The 19,549-nt window shown below is 35.1% G+C and overlaps 3 protein-coding genes across 5 annotated transcripts; 2 read left to right on the top strand and 1 right to left on the bottom strand.

Moving 5' to 3' along the window:
* Nucleotides 1–159: 159 nt before the first annotated feature.
* On the bottom strand, nucleotides 160–3,571 carry LOC111789972 (protein BFR2). 3 transcript variants are annotated; one of them, XR_002814431.1, is made up of 4 exons: nucleotides 3,055–3,571; nucleotides 2,100–2,626; nucleotides 457–521; nucleotides 160–378 (listed from the first exon to the last, which is right to left on the bottom strand). XR_002814431.1 is itself a non-coding variant. In XM_023670715.1 (2 exons), exons 1-2 carry the CDS (start codon nucleotides 3,464–3,466, stop codon nucleotides 2,169–2,171), a joined length of 870 nt encoding a protein of 289 aa, XP_023526483.1. In that variant the 5' UTR covers nucleotides 3,467–3,571; the 3' UTR covers nucleotides 2,013–2,168. The 3 variants fall into 3 exon arrangements, 1 of the variants encoding a protein (XP_023526483.1); XR_002814432.1 differs by lacking the exons at nucleotides 160–378; nucleotides 457–521 and adding an exon at nucleotides 1,635–2,009; XM_023670715.1 differs by lacking the exons at nucleotides 160–378; nucleotides 457–521 and having other exon boundaries at nucleotides 2,013–2,626.
* A 3,289-nt stretch (nucleotides 3,572–6,860) lies between these two features.
* LOC111791874 (5'-nucleotidase SurE-like) lies at nucleotides 6,861–11,082 on the top strand. The gene is made up of 10 exons (XM_023673376.1): nucleotides 6,861–7,465; nucleotides 7,682–7,776; nucleotides 8,099–8,166; nucleotides 8,258–8,301; nucleotides 8,438–8,515; nucleotides 8,606–8,759; nucleotides 9,548–9,694; nucleotides 9,871–9,981; nucleotides 10,176–10,241; nucleotides 10,619–11,082. The coding sequence occupies exons 1-10, from the start codon at nucleotides 7,170–7,172 to the stop codon at nucleotides 10,715–10,717; spliced, it is 1,158 nt and encodes a 385-aa protein (XP_023529144.1). The 5' UTR covers nucleotides 6,861–7,169; the 3' UTR covers nucleotides 10,718–11,082.
* A 1,386-nt stretch (nucleotides 11,083–12,468) lies between these two features.
* LOC111789757 (aminopeptidase M1-like) lies at nucleotides 12,469–19,373 on the top strand. The gene is made up of 19 exons (XM_023670437.1): nucleotides 12,469–12,857; nucleotides 12,941–13,086; nucleotides 13,389–13,491; nucleotides 14,541–14,727; nucleotides 14,815–14,908; nucleotides 15,144–15,297; nucleotides 15,475–15,579; nucleotides 15,670–15,786; nucleotides 15,978–16,091; nucleotides 16,308–16,490; nucleotides 16,574–16,865; nucleotides 16,967–17,088; nucleotides 17,181–17,278; nucleotides 17,382–17,559; nucleotides 17,636–17,750; nucleotides 17,843–17,910; nucleotides 18,002–18,079; nucleotides 18,689–18,763; nucleotides 18,888–19,373. The coding sequence occupies exons 1-19, from the start codon at nucleotides 12,606–12,608 to the stop codon at nucleotides 19,062–19,064; spliced, it is 2,658 nt and encodes an 885-aa protein (XP_023526205.1). The 5' UTR covers nucleotides 12,469–12,605; the 3' UTR covers nucleotides 19,065–19,373.
* The last annotated feature ends 176 nt before the right edge of the window (nucleotides 19,374–19,549 follow it).

Raw genomic sequence — 19,549 nt, 5'->3', positions numbered from 1 at the left:
TTGGTATATGACATCGTTCAAGGTGGTAGGCAAAGGAGTCGGAGCGAACAAGCCATGAGATTTGGCTATCTTGTCACAATCGCACTTTTTTTTTTTTTTTTTTTTTTNGTGGCACTCATTGTGTCACCTACGACCAAACTACGTATGTTCAAGCTTCTGGCTCTGTTTTGAGAAGAAAATTTTAGAAAACAGTGCAGAGATCGTCAAACGGTCATAAAAGCAATACAACAAGAAAGTAAATAAAGGATTTGACATGGCATGGACATACGGCCATAGACAATACGCCCTAGACAAGCATGACTGTGACAAACAGCAACAGCAATAGAAGCGGATTGAGAAACAGATTCTGGCAAAGCCAAAGCAAGCAAGCCTTAGATCCTGCCACAGAAGCCCTGTCTTTAGACAACAACAAAGATTTAATATGAGGTTTTATGTAACAAGAACAAGATTACTAACCTTCTGCTGATGTTTCAAGCTGGGGAAGGCAGTGGGGTGGTGATGATGGCACCCTGAGAAGCTACCTATAATTTCACAATGATCTTTCACGCCCATGATAAGGCCAAAACTTACAGCGCAAGTGATTCACAAGAAGTTGAGCAGTAAAAAGGAATAGAATCATTCTAGTGAAGTTCTGAGAATTTGAATAGCTTTGGACATGGAATGGGATAAAATGTACGTGCTTGGTAATATACCTCCACGAATGATTCAAAGCAGTCAAAAAAGCTTGTCATTCAGAATCTCTAAACAAAAGGCAGTGACTCAATTCAACTCGAGATGATTCTAACTATGATTCAATCAGAAATAGTGAAAAAAGGAATTTTCATGATTCGAAAGACGAAATAATTGCCTAAAGCCTAAAGGTCTATGCCTCAGATGAATTCAAATATGAAATTATGGAGGGCAAACAAGCTATACAAATCATTCTAAACAAACTACAAGATACTACCTGCAACATGGAATTAAGGGTTTTCAATCTCTAAAATGTGCTAAGTTAGATCTCAACAATATTATTAGTTCATGCCTTGTGAACTAATGACCAATATTGAACCTTTTACGTATAAGAATAACTTTTGAGGGTAGTAGTAGCTTAAAATAATCCCGTAGTCGAAGCAAGAGCTTCGATGGCATTAATACAAATGTCGATATAGTGTCTTGGGCTACCATGTTCAGGAAAATGATGATGATTGACTGTAACAGCCCAAATCCACCGCTAGTAGATATTGTCTGCTTTGACCCGTTACGTATCGCCGTCATTCTCACGATTTTAAAACGCGTCTGCAAGGGAGAGGTTTCCACACTCTTATAAGGAATGGCTTTGTTCCCCTCTCTAACCGATGAATTCACCCCTTTTGGGGCCCAACGTCTTCGCTGGTACACCGCCTGGTGTCTGGCTCTAATACCATTTATAATAGCCCAAGCCCACCACTAACAGATATTGTCCCCTTTAGCCTGTTATGTATCGTCGTCAGCCTCACAATTTAAAACGCATCTGCTAGAGAGAGGTTTTCAAATCCTTATAAGGAATGCTTCGTTCCCCTAATGGCACCTGACAAAACTACAGGTATTGCAGGCTCATGCATAAGAGTGATGCAGAGTAAGAGTGATGCAGAGTAAGAGTGATGCAGAGTAAGAGTGATGCAGACTTTCCCTCCATTTCCTAAAGAACTAATGCTAAGAAAGAAATACAAACAACAGTAAGAGACACTATATAAAGGGGAAAACAACAGGACTTCAGATAAATGGGTTTAGGGTTTGGGAATGAAGCCTATAAAGGAGATGAGATGCAATGAGGCTACCACATTAATGACTATCGGATGAATTTGTATACGCCTAATAACTATTAGATATAATTCGAGGTACGTTAATGGTTTCTCTCGCATTCTTCCAACCGTGCAAAACTATCAGTCACAATATGGTGGCCTCCTCGATAACAAGGAGGCCTTCCAATTGTTCGACATAAAAAACAATCCAATCCACCACTGGAAAAGAAACTGAAAATGATTTTCAACCTACAATTTGAAATACGACATAAAATTGATCATTCTTCTATATTTCACAAGATTATGAGGCTAAAAGGGAAGTACAATACAGAGACAAACCTCTCTAGGACAAGCCTATGTTAGCAGCAGCCTGACCAAAGCCATTAGCTTCATCGATCGTCATCAATATCAATCGTCCTCCTCGTCATCCGAAAATTCTTCTTCGTCTTCATCTTCATTCATCAATTCCTCATTATCTACTTCATCATCTACAATAAAACCTCCTAAAGTTTCATCATCTTCATCTTCTTCAACATAGTCTTTACTAGATTTAGCAGCCTTCTTTTGATCCTTGTGAGTTTTATTGCTGTCTTTTGACCTTGTGGAGTATTTGGGTCTTTGAAACTTCTTTGTTTTTGTAATCATTCCCACAGCATCTTCATTCTCATCCGTCCAATCTTCATCGTCATTGTTTGCTCCTTTTTTCCTCTTTCCCCTTACTCTGCTCTTCTGTTTCCTTCCATAATCTTCGTCGTCGTCACTGTCTTTTCTCGGCTCATCCAAAAACCAGTCCCACTTTTTTGCATCACGAATCACTCGATTGCCATAGCATTCGAACTCGTGTCCTTTGGCAAGGAAACCAAATTCTGACACGAAGAACAGTAAGAAAAATCATTGTCATCGATTTACAATTGGGAACTTCTAAAACAATTCTATCTGTTTTCTTTATAGAATCGCCTATTCTTACTTGTCATCAAAATCCTAAGCGTAATTTGCTAACAATGAGGAAAACTTGTGATTTTCATTACTTCCCTGATAGATTTTTGGGAGCAAACTTTGACAGCATTCAAATTCGTGCCACATAACAAAACAAAACAAATTCTGAGAAGGAAACAGTAAGAACAATCAGTATCATCGGTTCACAAATTGGAAATTCTATACAATTTTATCGTTTGTAATTTACTTTCGTTGTCAAAATCCTACGCGAAATTCGCTAACAATCTGGAAATTTGATGATTTCGGTTACTTTCCTCTAAATTATATCGGGAAAATTATATAGGTTTTGGGAGCAAACCTTTGACAGGATCAATGCCAGAAACATCGATATCCTCCGAATCAGAAGAACGCGAACAAATTTTCTCCCCTTCTTCGAATTCACCGATTTTGTTTAATTCGAACCACATCAGTTCCTGCCCGCCCATGCAGAACGATTCGCCAGGCACCATCTCGCCCTTTTCCGAACATCTAAATGTTCTGATTTCGCCATTTTTTCCACTCCGAACCCAAATAGGATTCTTTCCGATAACCTCGAAGGAAACCCTAGGCTCCATGGGAACTCCATTACTGTTCTCTGAGGTTTTAGCTTCGATTAAAATGTGACGACGAGAAACTGTTCGATCTTTGCAAGCAAAACCTGAGCCTCTTCCGAAAATCGTCACTGGCTCTCGTGGAACTAACTTTGAACCGTCTTCGCCAGCTATCTCCATTGATTCAACGCCACTTCGAAGACTTCGGAAGCTGAAATTTCGGTAATATTCTGTTTTTCGGCACCGCCGTTGCCGAGCAACGACTTCGGTTCGAAGCTTCTATTCTTTCCCGACGTGTAGCCCACCGAGCGCTTGGACGACATGTCGTTTGAAAGCTGTGCATTCAAAATTTTGATGGAAAAAAAAAATAATAAAAAAAAAAAAAATTTTACCGACTGCACAATTATCATATTACACTTACAATCCCATTTAACCTTAAATTTAATCAAGTATCGTAATAATTTCACACATAATACAAACTTAGTAAACTTAGTGATGACATTTAATCAAACATTGTAATTATTATATGAAAACATAATTAAAAAAAATAAGGTTCGAACATGTCTGAGGTACATTCATGGTTTATCCTGACATGAATTACTCATGAGATGTACATTCATGGTATATCACAGTGTTTCGTGAGGAAGTGCATGCTTCAGTGGGGTTCATACAAATATAATAACGTAATTAATAACATGTAAATAAGGTCATAGAGTACATGTTATTCACGATTCAAACAACTTCATCTAACCAATCTAGCTCGTAGGCATTTCAACATTAAGTTCACGTACAGTTTCAGGTTCAACTTAATGCACATAAGATGTTTTGGTCGAACGTTCCTACTTTTAACTTCATGCGATTCAATTTTATGATACTTCATCCATTCTAAACTCGTTTATCGCCTATCCATTTAGCCCACATTGATTAATCTTCCTAAAAACAATCATAAACAATACTAAATATTATTAACCGTCTAAAGTTTAGTCATAATAACTTTTTTTTTTTTTTTTTTTTTTTTTTTTTTTTTTTTTTTTTTTTTAAATAGTAATTTGTGTTAGGAAAATCGAAGTCGACCAAATTTTTTTTTTGTTAATTATGACATTCACTCATTTCAACAATATTAAATTGCGTGCAAATTTATGTGAAAATTTAAGATTAATTAATGCACAAATTATTTACGATATATTTTATCATTAAAATTTTAATTTTAATTTAAGAATGGTCGAGAGCTCTTTTACCTTAAAAAATAATATAATTATCTCGTTCATTTTTTTAAGTTTTACTCACATGAGTAACAAATTAATTTTTTAGCTTATATATATAAAAAAGTGAAATAATAAAATTTGGAAAATGGATGGTCCATGTTGGGCTTGAGTTGTAACGAAGAAATGGACAAGATCTAAACATAAAGTTGATTTTGACTAAATTTTTGGAGAACAAATAATTTTGATTTCAAGCTTTCAAACTTTTTTTTAAAGGTGGTTTGACGTTGATATTTTAATTAACACCAAATCATTTTTTAATATGATATTATATTTGTGGTTTTTATTTCAATTAAAATTTTAATATGATATTTAATTAAATTTAAACTCTGTCTTAATTAGATTGAGTTAATATATATATATTCGATTTGGGTTGGTTAAATTTTTTTGAAAACCAAAAATTCAATTTGGCCTGTGAGTTACATTTTTTGGACGAGTCAACTTAACTAATCAAAAAATAAGGTTACAACCCAACCTATCTCTACCATACTTTTAAAAAGAAATAAGATGTATTTTATGTAATTTTAGTTATTTAATAATATTATTGCTGATAAGTATATTTAAAAAAAAAAAAAAAAAAAAAAAAAAAAAAAAAAAAAAAAAAAAANAAAAAACTCAATAACCGGACCTAACCTAACTAAGAGATAGAGGGTTTAATTGAGTTGAGTTGTGAACTCTATTCGAATTGTTCGAGTTGTTGGATAATGAAAGTCTCACGTTGGCTAATTTAGGGAATGGTCAGAGTTTATAATCAAAGAATAGTCTCTCCATTAGTACGAGGCATTTGGGGAAGCACAAATCAAAGCTATGAGAGTTTAGGCTGAAAATGGACAATATCATACAATTGTGGAGAATCGTATTCATCTAACACGGGTCACTAACCCGAAATTTTAGATCGACCCAAAACGTGATTTACTTGTTTGACGTGTTTTTAAATTGAATTTTACGTTTTGGACAATAATTTCGAAAGAAGTCCACAAACATTTGGAGGTCAGCTTTTCATGTAAGAAAGTTTAGAAAATTTGACTCTTTTTAATCCCTCTTTTATCTTCTATGAATTTAGGTTTAAAAAATAATTATTTAATGTCATAGACCCTATACTATAGTTTTTTGAATACGCAATTGAAGAAATATCGTTGCTTGCTTCTGCAGCGCCATAAATGTTGTAAAGCGAAGCAATGCATTAAATTTTGCGAAGAGAATCGGATTTGAAACGTACCGTATCTGACTCTGACTTGGCTTTGTCTGGGGACTCTCTACACCATCTTAATTGCACGTTTGTTTGGATCCGGGGAGGTAAGTGTCAACGGAACGGGATAAGTGTATCCCCATTCCCTGTCCGGGCCAAGAATCCCACGTGTAACCCATAAACATAAACAGCTCCACCACGTCAGCATAAGGAATCCACTAAGCAAGCCAACTCATTCACACAATTTCTCTCTTCCACCTTTTTTGAATTTATCATCCTCTTTTGCGTCCAAAAAACCGCCAAAGCTTACAAATTTCAGCGGATGATTAATCTCTTAATTGCCCTTAGTCTCATTTATTTATTTATTTATTGATTAAACTTTTGACTCAATAAAATGATAATAGGCCTAAATTTTTGTTTTAATCCTTATAATTAAATTTATTGAATAATATATACAAAAATAAAGAACGGTATCATTATAAAGTGACCAAACAAATAAATAACTATTAGTTTTAGTTTTTTTATAATTTTTTTTAATTCTATATCGAAACTGTAATTTATTTACTTAAATTTGTGGATAATTTTAATAATACCTTTGAGTTTAAATTAATTTATATCTAATTATCCTCAAAGATGGAAACACAAATTAAAATTATTTTAAGGAATGTCCATCTAGGTGACGTCATATATATACATAATTGTAAGGGTAATAATGTAAACAAATTTTATATATCAACATAAATGTTATCCATAATTGTGAAGTTGAGCAAATAATTAATAATAATAATAATAATAATAATACTAAATATAAATAAATAAATAACAAATAAAATTGACCATAATATACATAATTGTAAGGGTAATAATGTAAACAAATTGTATACATCAACATAAATGTTATCTATAATTGTGAAGTCGATCAAATAATTAATAATAATAATACTACTAAATATAAATAAATAAATAAATAAATAAATAACAAATAAAATTGACCATATAATTTAAATATAATTCAAAGCTAGATTTTTATTTTATTTTAGCTAATTAAAAAAAAACATTTATTATTATATTATTATTATTATTATTATTATTTGTTTCCATTATATTACTGTTGTTTCTTCTTCACCATTTTAGATGACATGACGCCACAAAAACCAAACCAGTAAACTTTCCCTCCGTCTCTCGCTACGAATGTAACGGCGTTTGAACCGGACCACCAATCTATCCTCCCTTCTCACCGATTTCACCGTTTTCATTTTCTTCAGCGCTTTATTCTTGCTCTTCCCTTTACTTCTTCTTCTCCTCATTTCCCTCTCATTTTAGGGTTCTGATCTCTGATTCCTTGCAGACAAGCTTCTTCTTCGTCTTCTTCAATCCTTCCCAATCACCATTTCCCCTTATCCTCTTTCTTTCCCCTTTTGAATCTAACTCTATGGCTTCCTCTACTTCTGTCAAGAAGAACTTCATGCCTCCGGGCCTTGTTTCCAATCTTGAAGATGTTCTTCGCAAGAAGGGTGCTGGTGAACGAGGCGAAGAATCTAAGGATGTTAGTGCATCGGTTGAGCCGTCCTCTTCTACTTCTGATGCCAATCTTGAGGATTCTGGAACTCGGAAGCCGATTATTCTTGTTACTAACAGCGAAGGAATCGAATCTCCCGGCCTTACTTACCTCGTTGAAGGCCTTGTTCGCGAAGGTTCATATAACGTCTATGTCTGCGCTCCGCAATCGTGAGTTTATGTTTTCTCTTTTTTATCCATCTTTTACTGGATTGGATTTTTCTTTTCTGCTTCTTGTGCTCTATTTCAATTTTGTTGCTTGTTATGGAGATTACCATAATGTGTTCTCTATTGCTTTCATCTGTATGTGTGATTCCTCTACTTGGTATCTTCGTCATTGAATATTTATCACTTGTGATTTATATGGTTCGCGAATTTGCGCTGCAGGGACAAATCAGTTTCGAGTCATTCTGTGACTCTTCGAGAAACTGTTGCCGTGAGTTCTGCTGAAATTAACGGTGCCACAGCCTATGAAGTTTCGGGTTTGATTACTGCTGCGCTTGTCCTTCTGTATTATTTTTTCAACTGTCTTTCCGCCATGAATACGATCTATTTTGATTAAATTTGGGGTTGTATATTCTCTGATTTCTCCTGTTTTAGTATCAAATTTCCTCCGATCTTTTATTGGTTTAAATTACTTAGTTGTCATAGCTTAATTTACCAGCCAGAGTCTTGATGTTCACTGCGTAACTAGTCTATTTAAAACTTGTTTTCTGTCTGGCTATTGGTTGTACACAAGCATGAATCCTTGCCTGCAGGCTGCAAAATTTCAATGCCTAATTACGCTAGGTAACTCTTCCTCAGGAACGCCTGTAGATTGTGTCTCATTAGCAATGTCTGGAGCTCTTTTTTCCTGGTCGAAGCCTCTTCTGGTTAGCATTTATAAATTGTAGCTGTGGGTTTTCTAGATCTAATTTAATTTCCAGTAACATGTCATGAGGATATATTTGGTTTACATTTCAGGTCATTAGTGGAATTAACCGGGGATCGAGCTGTGGTCATCACATGTAAGTTCTGTTTGTTACATGAAGTTGTCAGTGTAGACCGTAATGTTTGTCCTCACTATAATTATCATTTCGTCCTTCTTTATGAATATGATCTGATCCTTTATCCATTGCTAAATTGATTGTTTAAATCTGCCAGGTTTTACTCAGGCCTCGTTGCTGGAGCAAGGGAGGCATTGATTTGTGGTGTCCCATCCATATCAATATCTCTGAATTGGTCAGTTGATTTTCTATTTTCCATATCGAGCTTCACTGATGCTTAGTTATTACCCTTAAGGTAGTTTTTCCTTTAATTATTTCACTTCAGGAAGAAGGATCAAAGCCAAGAAAGTGACTTCAAGGATGCTGCGTCGGTCTGTTTGCCTTTGATAAATGCAGCTATGAGCGATATAGAAAAGGGAAATTTTCCTAAAAGCTGTTCTCTCAACATTGAAATACCTACTTCACCTCTGACGAACAAGGTTTTGCACTTTCTTTTTGCCTTTAAAATTTAAAATTATTCTAATTAACTTGGTGGATAAATGTATTCCAAACATGGTTGTGATTACGAACTTGGGGTGTTATTTCATCTGAATTTTGCTTCTGCCTGAACTTGAATGATTCTCCTTGATTATCTCTAAAATAAGTGATGAATGATCTTTGGAATGCCTAGTGGAGTGTTTTAATCAAAATCAACTATAACTATAACTTGAAGGAAACCTATTCCTTTGTATTATATAGGGAGAATTAACTGAGAGTCTGGTAGAACTAGCTTGTTTTCTAGTTAGTAGATAAAGAGTATTTTACTTCCGTTCAAGTTCCTGAATGACGATAGTTGGCATTAGGTTCTAAGTTACCTGCAATTTGTTCTACTTTGTATTAACGCCTGCAATGTTGTTCCTCTTTTACTAGTTTATTATATTTTTCTCAGTATGGTCCTCACCTATTTTAACAGCTTGAAAAGATTATGGCTAATTGGTCACTGCTTCAGTATAGTCAAAATTACAGTTTTAGTCACATGATCCTTTGTATTATCCCAGGGATATCGGTTCTAGAAACATTTTGCCTAATCTTTTCCTTTTCGCCATTTATAATTGTTTTTATTTCTAAAATACTTATGCAGCTTCTGGTTAAAACAAGTAATCTATCTTTTTCTTTTCTTTTTTTCCCTTCAAGAAAAGCAGAGAGTTTGTTTTGCTATCTTTGATTCTCTGTCTCAGGATGTAATTTCCTGCTACTCTTGGTCATAATAGTTGACATTTTTTGACAGGGATTTAAATCAACAAAGCAAAGTCTGTGGAGATCTACTTTAAATTGGCAGGCTGTTACGGCCAACAGGCCTGCAGGACATTATATGTCTAATCAGCAAAGTATTGGTCTTCAGCTTGCACAACTTGGTCGAGATGCTTCTGCTGCTGTAAGTAGCTTGAAATTATGATGCTTCTTCACATTTATGTATTCTTAATTAGTGGAGTTATTGATCTTGTACCATCTTGTCATCTTGTCTTAATAATTTATATTTTGTAAAGGAAGGATCTTTCTGCACTCTGTCTGTTTTTGTTGTTTAGAGTAATAAATTTTATTTTTCATTAGGGAGCAGCTCGCCGTTTGACCACACAACGGCAGAATATAGTGGAAATTGAATCAACTGGAGCAGTGGGAAAATCTGATTCTGGGCGGGTGAAGAAGTTCTTCAGAATGGAGGTATTCACTATAAAATGAAACTTTGGATTCTGCTTGAAGAATGCTTTTAACTTCTAGAATTGTGTCCACCTGTTGAAATCAGGTGGATAGGGTCGAAAAAAAAACTCTGGTTGTGCTAGACTCTCTCAGCGACATGATCAAGTGTTGTAATATCATGAGGAATCACTTTTTTATTTTTTATTTTTTACGTGCAGTTTCAGGATAAGGAGCATGATATCAAGGACGATGATCTGGATTTTAGAGCCCTTGAAAATGGATTTGTAAGTTGAATAACCTTCAAACTCAATTCTAGTAATCAATTTACCTTGCCATATTTCTATAGTGCTTAACTATTCCCAAGAGTACCCTTGCACTTGTACGTGGGCCTGAGCCAAAAAGGAACTCTATTTGCTTTAAGTGGATCAGTTATGTAACAACGTGACAACTGACAAAGGAATCGATAACCATCTTGAATTATCTATTTTGTTTTCTTTTTCTTCCCAGTACAACAACCCTTTTTTCCTGTCCTAACGATTTAAAGACATGAATAGAATAAGTTTCTGTTTGATCTTTTTGCCCCCCTCAGAATGCTTTTTCCTTCACTTTTCTTTAGTTTTTCTTTCATATTCTGATAAAACAAATTTCCTTGGATAAACAGGTTGCAGTAACCCCCTTTTCCCTCACCCCCAACATTGATTTGGACGTCCAAACAGCTGCCTCTGATTGGATCACCACTGCACTTCATCAGGCGCAATAAGTCGAGTCTCATTTCGGCGGCAATGATTTGTGTACATCTAGAGTTCGGCTCACTACCCTACATTTTTTTGTTTGTTTGGTTTTGCCTCTTCTTTTGTGGGTTTCGCATTCTGTCAATTGTTTTGCCAATTTAACAAGCTCATTCTGATTACGGCTTTCATTCTCCATTGATATTCCCTGCCCTATCTTTCCCAATATATATATTAGTTTTGGTAGTTTCCTATTGATTCATGTAGTGGTGTAGTAAAAGTGCCACTTGCTTCCTGCTTGCAATCTGTTTGGCATGTTTTATGAAATGCCAGTTTGTAAACTGCAAGTGAAAACTGATGGTCAAGTTTGCAATGGATTGGTTCTGTTTCATCTTAATCTCCTACATCTTGTTCTGCAGTTTCTGAGAATCTCCTTTTCCCCTTTCCTTTTATTGCCTTTACTCCTTTCTCTGCTGTGGCTTAACCTTTACTTCAAACCAGAGAATAATTTGTATGAATCGTTCTTCTCATTCCTCTCTTTTCAATGTTGATGTAAATTTATCCGTGCTTTCGACTAAGTAGGAAGGAATTTACAGGTATTATTGTTGAGGATTTTTGGGAGTGAGTCACACGATAGTTAATTTAGTGGAAGATCATGAATTTATAAGTGAGGAATACTATCTCCATTGACATAAGGTTTTTGGGAAAGCTCAAAATTTAGTGGAAGATCATGAATTTACAAGTGAGGAATACTATTTCCATTGACGTAAGGTTTCTGGGAAAGCTCAAAGCAAAGCTACGAGACTTTTTGCTCAAAGTAAACAATATCATATCATTATGGAGATCGGTGATTCCTAACCAAAATGTGAATCTAGAGACATTTATTGAAGTGGCTACAATTATTTTTAGAAGTAGTTGAGGAATTACATCGAGTTTAATTGATTTTTTTAACATCAGGGTGTAAATTATTATTAAATGGGTGGGCGGCATGTCTTTGATTTTTTTTTTAACATTTATAATCTTTTTTATTTAGTAAAATTTGAGATTTTTTTATGATGTCTATTTTACTTCTTGAACTTAGAAAAAAAAAAGAAAAAAAAAAAGAAGTCTATTATATAGTTTAGGTTGATTGTTGTAAATACAATGTTGCTATGTTAATATATTGGAATTTAGGAAGAAAAATCAATTTTAACTTGCATCAATTTTAACCTAAACTTTCAATTCCATCAAATTACATGTCTTACTATTTCAAACTTTTAAGTATTAAATTATAGAGTAAAATAACAATAAAGTTAAACTTGAAAAAAAATTATTGGATCCAAAATTTTATTTTATAAAAAATATAGTTAAATAGGATGATAGAGATCGAATTTTTTGTTTATGAAAAGAAAAGAAAAGAATGGAGACTTATTGGACGTTCATAAAAGAATTATTGGACGCCCATTTATCTTTATTCTTTTATATATATATATATATAATATATATAAATTTATTGTAATATTTTATTATTTTGTGGAAAGTGACCTCAATAATATATATTAATGATATAATTTGTTTATTTGAATTTTTCTTTTGGTAAGCACTTTGTAAACCCTGGGATAAGCCATCATCCCCATAAAAATAAATTTTAAAATTTAAGAATTTTTATGTTCAATATTTTAAAGCATCGCCATCATATACTAAATTAATCTACCAGTGTTTATAAACTTAATTTAAAAAAAAAATAAAAAATAAAAAATTCAAAAGAAAATAGTTAATCCAACGAAAAGTAGTGAGGGAAAAGAAAGGAGAGGCAACTGTCAGCAACGGAAAATGGAGGCAAATTTCATTTTCTTTCTCCACTGCCTCACAACTTTTCTTCTCTCACTCACGCAGATACAGACACTGTGTTCTCAGTTCTGAATTTCTCGTTTGAGGATTATGGAGCAGAAGCAGAAGATATTAGCTCAATTCAAAGGCCAATCCAGGCTCCCCAACTTCGCAATTCCAAACCGCTACGATCTTCATCTCAACACCGATCTCTCTGCCTGTTCTTTCTCAGGAATCGTACGGATTACTCTCGCCATTCTCAATGATACCAAGTTCATCGTCTTGAACGCTTTGGAGCTCGACGTTCATGGAGTTTCCTACTCCAACTCCAACTCCAACTCCAACTCCAACTCCAACGCTCAGGTTATTAAACACTTCGATTTTCTACGCCTTTGTTCTAACTACGCTTCATCTTCTACTTAATTTTAGCAATCATCGATTTGCAGAGTTATAGGCCTTCTCATGTTATTCTGGATGAAGAAGACGAGATACTCGTTTTGGTGTTTGACGATGTGCTTGGCGTTGGGGAAGGAATTTTGGAGATCGAGTTTTCTGCTCCTCTCAACGGGCATCTGAAGGGGTTTTACAAATGGTTTTTTTCCCCCCTCTGTCTTGGATCTGATTTACCTTTTTCTTAATCGTATATTATAATCCTAGAGTTGAAAGAATCATCTGCTGATGCTTGATTTGAGTATACAAGTTCTTTCAGTATATGTATCCTTCAATTATAATTTGTCCTCTTCGTACCAATTCTATTCTTGGTTCATCACTAGAGTACTCTACTAACTATGGAGTTTGTTAGTTTTAGTTCAAACAATTAGTACTAAAATTAGTTCAAACATGGAAAATGAAGTTAGAGACTAACAGTGCCTTTGTTCTTTTGATCTTTCCCAGCACTTATGTTGATGGAGGTGTGAAGAAGAATATGGCAGTTACTCAGTTTGAAGCAGTGGATGCACGGCGGTGTTTTCCATGTTGGGATGAACCTGCCCTGAAGGTATCTCTATAAATTGGATATGCTGAACTCTATTTGATGGTTTTCTTTTGAATTTCATTTCTTTTCTTTGTTTGAATTTTTAAGCAAGATCCTAGATTTTCATTAACCTAAAGTCACTACCGTCATCCTAATCTATGTTCTTATGCAAAATTAAATATTTAAAACTTCATCTATGTTCTTATGCAAAATTAAATATTTAAAACTTCATCTTAAAACACTGCTATAGACTTACGTGTTCGAAAGCATCTTTAAAACAACATAAAGAAAAAATAAATAAAACAATTAAAATATTAAAGTAAAAGCACTGTATATTAACCTAAGTCTAAGAAAACAAAATACTATTATCCTATGTACGTGTTATGGTCTTTATTTGCGATGTTGTCGTCAGCCGTATAGGGGTGTCTTGCCTTTACCTGAAATAGAAGTAGCACACGATTTAAGTATTTTAAGAAAATTCAGTAAGTGATCTCACTATCGGAATCAGGGAATGCAAACACATGCAACTCATGATCTAGGGGCCTATCGTTAAAACCATCATAGGGGTGACCTTTGGTACAGACAAAATTGGATGTGTAGTATTTCCCTACATACGACCCACACGTGCGAGTGTGGATCCCCAGACGGTTCGCACCCTCCCTGGAGCCATCATAGTCAAGCTAATTGTTCGTAGCGACGTCCGGAAGTCAAAAGACTCCTGATTGTCATGCGAGGCATGATGATCATCATCATCGTAGTGTACGCGTCCGTACTCGTCATCATAAATGGGGGAAGTAACCGGATATATATGTACACACAAAATGGATGAGGCCCCTATAGTTTTCATCTTTAAATCATCTATATAGCACAACCCTATATACCGTTCACATATTACTGTAAGCAACATGCATGTCTTAGCCTTCACACGTTCATCATCATTAACATTAACTAAGGTTGTGTCTTAGAAAAATCATCGTCATGATGCATCGTGGCATTGAATTTCATTTCTTTTCTTTGAATTTTTAAGCAAGGGTATCCTGTCTTTTAATTTTGATATGTCTTACCACGAGCAGGCGAGCTTCAAAATTTCATTAGATATACCAAAAGAGTTGATGGCACTATCCAACATGCCTGTTTTGGATGAAAAGCTCAATGGGGACATTAAGACCGTTTCTTTTGAGGAATCTCCAAATATGTCAACCTATTTGGTGGCTTTTGTGGTTGGTTTGTTGGATTATATTGAAGACACCACGGCAGAAGGTCTATTATGCTTGAGGTTCTATTTTTCCTTGTAACAATCTGAGGTTAGTTCCATTATGTTGTATAAATGTTCATCTATTCGTCCAGGGATAAAGGTTCGTGTATATTGTCCTTTGGGAAAGAGTGAGCAAGGGAGAGTTTCCCTAAATATTGCTGTCAAGGTCCTCGATTATTTTACCAAGTAAGGATTCTACCACCAGACATTGTTTCCTTTCCCTGTCTAGTATATGTTACCATAGTGTTTGATGAATTGACTCAAACAAACTAGTATGAAAGTATATATTCTGCATCATTGGATATCAATATAATTTTTTGTTCTCTACCCCTCCCGGCTCCTTGGTCTGGAACCAACACCCCCCGTTCTACATGACATCTTAGTTTTGAGTGATCTCAGGTTGTAATTATAAAATTATTAGGTACTTCTCAATGAGCTATCCTCTTCCTAAACTGGATATGGTTGCTGTTCCTGAATTTGGTGGTGGGGCTATGGAGAATAATGGTTTGATCGTATATCGTGAAAATTTATTGCTCTATGATGAGTTACATTCAAGTGCTGAAAACAAGCAGATAGTAAGTTTACGGATATCGATATACCCTTTAAGTCTTTTAGCATTCTTCATTGTTTTCATATGAATCTTTCTGAAGTAAGAAAATATTACATTCATCTCACCTATGTAAATCACAAAAAAGGCTTGAACAGTAAGATAAATTGAGTAACATTAAAGCAAATCATCTTGTTCTTATCAGCTCGCTATATGTGTGGCACATGAAGTTGCACACCATTGGTTCGGAAATTTGGTCACTTTGGCCTGGTGGAGTGATTTATGGCTAAACGAGGGCTTTGCTACATGGGTAATTTGAGCTTTCTTCCTACTTACAAACTTATGTTATATAGGAAATATTTATGCATCATCATCCTCATGTATGATATTCAACTTTTAGATAAGCTACATGGCAATTGACACATTGTTTCCTGAGTGGAAAATGTGGACACAATTTCTCCAACAGACTGCTAGAGGCCTAGTTATTGATGCATTGGAAGAATCTCATCCAATTGAAGTGAGTAATAGCTTTGTTGTCCTCATCCATCACATTTAATAGGCTTATTCCCAGTGATTTTTTAGAATGAAATTTGAAACACTTTGACCTAGTGGTAGCTAGCCGGTATTTTCATTGATGAGCTTTTGAGATCTAACTTAGTTCATGGGGAAGTAAAATCGAAAGCAATTTCAAATGAATTGATAATACAGATGGAGATACACCCTGCTCGTTCAATTGATGACAAATTTGATGCTATAAGCTATAAGAAAGGATCTACAATAATTCAGATGTTACAGATATACCTTGGCGATGACAACTTTCAAGTGAGTGATGAGTTCACATCCAATTTATCTTTCGTGAAATGACCAGCTATTTAAATTATTATGAGTATTCTTGAAGGCTTACAATTCTTCATTCTATATATCCGTGGATGTCCGCAATTCAAGATCTTATGTAATCTTAAAGATTTCAGGACCAACTTTTCCTTAATTCATGACTTATACAAGTTTATTCCTTTGATGCGTGATGCTGTGAAACAGAAAGCTTTGAGTGAGTACATAAAGAGATACGCTTGGAAAAATGCGAAAACAGATGATTTATGGGCTGTCATTTCCGAGGAATCTGGTACACAAATAAACTTAATGATGGACACCTGGACGAAACAGATGGGGTATCCTGTTATCTATGTGAAGTCCAGAGATACTACACTGGAATTTGAGCAGGTATTAAAACTGATGAAATTGTTTAGAAGGAAAAGTAGCTTGGATTCTTTAGTGGAAGTTTGACACTGTTCTTCTTTTTGCAGTCACATTTCTTGTTGTCTGGGCAGCATTCTGGTAGCCAATGGATCATTCCAATCACTTTTTCACTTGGTTCATACAACAAACACAAAAACTTCCTTCTGGAAACGAAGTTTCATGTGGTCGATATATCAAAAGATTTTGCTGGAACAATACCAAACACAGGGGATGGAAATTTTTGGATCAAAGTGAACACAAGCCAGAGTGGTTTTTATAGGGTAAAATATGATGATAAGCTTGAATCTCAATTGAGGAAGGCAATAGAAAACAGCTTACTGTCGGATACAGACAAGTTTGGTCAGTGTAAAGAACCCTGCTGCATTTATAAGTCCTACAGTTTTTATTTTTTAAATACTCACTAACTCACAAAGCTATTAAACAATTGAGTTATGTTGCAGGTATCTTAGATGATGCATATGCACTTTGTCAAGCTGGTCATCAATCATTATCATCCGTGCTTTCGTTAATTGATGTGTACAGGAAAGAGCTTGACTACATTGTGACTTCAAGGCTCATTTATGTGAGGAAAAAGGATATGTTTCTTACCTCTAAAATTGCATCTTGCAGGCAACTATGTTCGCTCGCATTGACTTCTCAAGTTTTCTATTTCAGGTCTGTAATGGGATCGTGAACATTGCAACTGAAGCCATTCCTGATTTAGTTTTTGAATTGAAACAGTTTTTCATCAATGTCCTCCACTTCTCTGCCACGTAAGAAATCTCTTATCAGGGTGCCCAATATTACATTCAAGTTCATCATCAAAACTCTACAAACATATTATTGCATTGCTGACCATGATAATATTTGCTGCAGAAAATTAGGATGGGAGGCAATACCTGGTGAGGGCCATTCAAGTGCTATACTGAGAGGAAAAATTTACGGGGCACTAGTCTCATTTGATGATGGTAAAACTCACGATGAAGCAATGCATCGTTTTCAAGCTTATGTGAGAGATAGAAAGACCACTCTTTTTTCAGCTGACACAAAGAAGGTAACAACCATTGTGTCAAGATTGTCTTCTTCATTTGGAGATCTTTAGCAATTACAAATTTGAGATGTTGTATTAGGCTGTTTATTTGGCTGTCATGAGGAAAGCCACCGTTTCTAGTAGGAATGGATTTGAATCCATGTTACAACTCTACAGAGAAGCTGAAACAGCTGAAGACAAAGAAGAAATTTTGCGTAAGTTTCTTACAATCCTTTAAAAGCTATTGATGGTAAAATTGTTGATAGGCAATATCCTGTGTCATACTAAAATTCGTGATCCTATACAGGGATTTTAGCTGCTTGTCCAGACCCAGATTTACTTGTGGAAGCACTGGATTTTTTTATTTCAGAGGAGGTATTGCCATCCTTAATTTGTAAGAACCTTTGATAGATACAAAATTCATATTCATAGCTTTTAGAAGTTTCATTTCTCTTGTCATCATTAGGTTCGAGAGCAAGACGTTATCTATGGGCTTTCAGGAATAAGCTTTGAGGGTCGTCACAGGGCATGGGAATGGTTTAAGGTATGCAATTTCTGTTCAGGATTATTGGGAGTGAGTTCCACGTTGGTTAATTTAGAGGAAGATCATGAATTTATAAGTGGGGAATACTATCTCAAGTGGTATGAGGCCTTTTGGAGAAGCCTAAAGAAAAGCCATGAGAGCTTATGCTTAAAGGGGACAATATCATACTATTGTGCAGAGTCGTGATTTCTAACATGGTATCAGAGCCATGCCCTAAACTTAGCCATGTCAATAGAATTCTCAAATATCGAACAAAGAATTGTGAGCCGGTAGTCAAAAGTGACTAGAGTGTTGAACAAAGGGTGTACTTTGTTCGAGGGCTCCATAGAACGGAGTCGAGCCTCGATTAATGGGAGGCTATTCGAGAGCTCCATAAGATGCAAAAACTGTCTCGTCTGAGAGTGGAAGAGTTTCAGTAACAACCATGTATATATATATAGTTTGTTGATGTCACATGGCACTTGTACCAATTTTTGGTCCCAATGAATTCTCCTCCTCGGCTCAAGCACTTTCATGCTGCGTTATTGCTATTTTCTTCGAATTTCAACAACAAATAACAGATTCTCTTTCTTGAACTTCATATTGATGGATACTTGCTAAAACTTGCAGGAGAACTGGGAGCCCATCTTTAACAAATATGGTCATATTTTGTTAACCAACTTCGTCCGTGACATTATCACTCCGGTAAGCTATTAAACTATTCAGAATAGCGCTTTGTCCAAGTTGAACTTCAAACAATGGTTTCTGCTGTGTAAATTATGATCTCTTGAGACTTTTTGGGCTCACACTTGTATTCTCCTCTTGTCAGTTTTGCAGCAATGAGGAAGCAGACGAAATAGAAGCGTTTTTTGCAACCCACCCACACGAAATGGTTGCTATGGATCTGAAGCAAAGCCTTGAGCAAGTTCGCATCAAAGCGAGGTGGGTTGAATTCATTAGGCAAGATCATTCTCTACCTGACCTCATTAGTAAACTTGCTGCCTAAACTCATCTTGAACTATCTACCCAGTAATCAGATCATACTCATATGAAAAATTCAAACAAAGGACTGAAATAATAGTGCATACTTCCCAAATATACAGTATAGAATTATACACTGAACTTCAAGCTGTGGGAGTATGGAAATGTTGACATGTAAATAGAAATAAAGTAACCGTCAACTGTATAAATCCTGATGTATCCCTGTAGTGATAGTGATAGTTTGATGGACATGCATATAGGTTAAAGTTTCAAATGTATCCTTTTATCTCTTATATTTTCATGATATATATACGAACATATTGTTTACTCATTATTCAATTTTTACGATCTATTTTCATGCAATCATGCATCTATAGTTGAGGATTATTAAGAGGAATAGTCCCACATTGGCTAATTAAAAGAAAGATCATGAATTTATAGGTAAGGAACACTATTTCCATTGAAATGAGGCGTTTTAGAAAAACAAAAAACAAAGGTATGAGAGCTTAT

Source organism: Cucurbita pepo, chromosome LG03 (assembly GCF_002806865.2).
Source record: "Cucurbita pepo subsp. pepo cultivar mu-cu-16 chromosome LG03, ASM280686v2, whole genome shotgun sequence".
NCBI classification, from domain to species: domain Eukaryota; kingdom Viridiplantae; phylum Streptophyta; class Magnoliopsida; order Cucurbitales; family Cucurbitaceae; genus Cucurbita; species Cucurbita pepo.
This window is presented reverse-complemented; position numbering and strand designations above follow the sequence as displayed.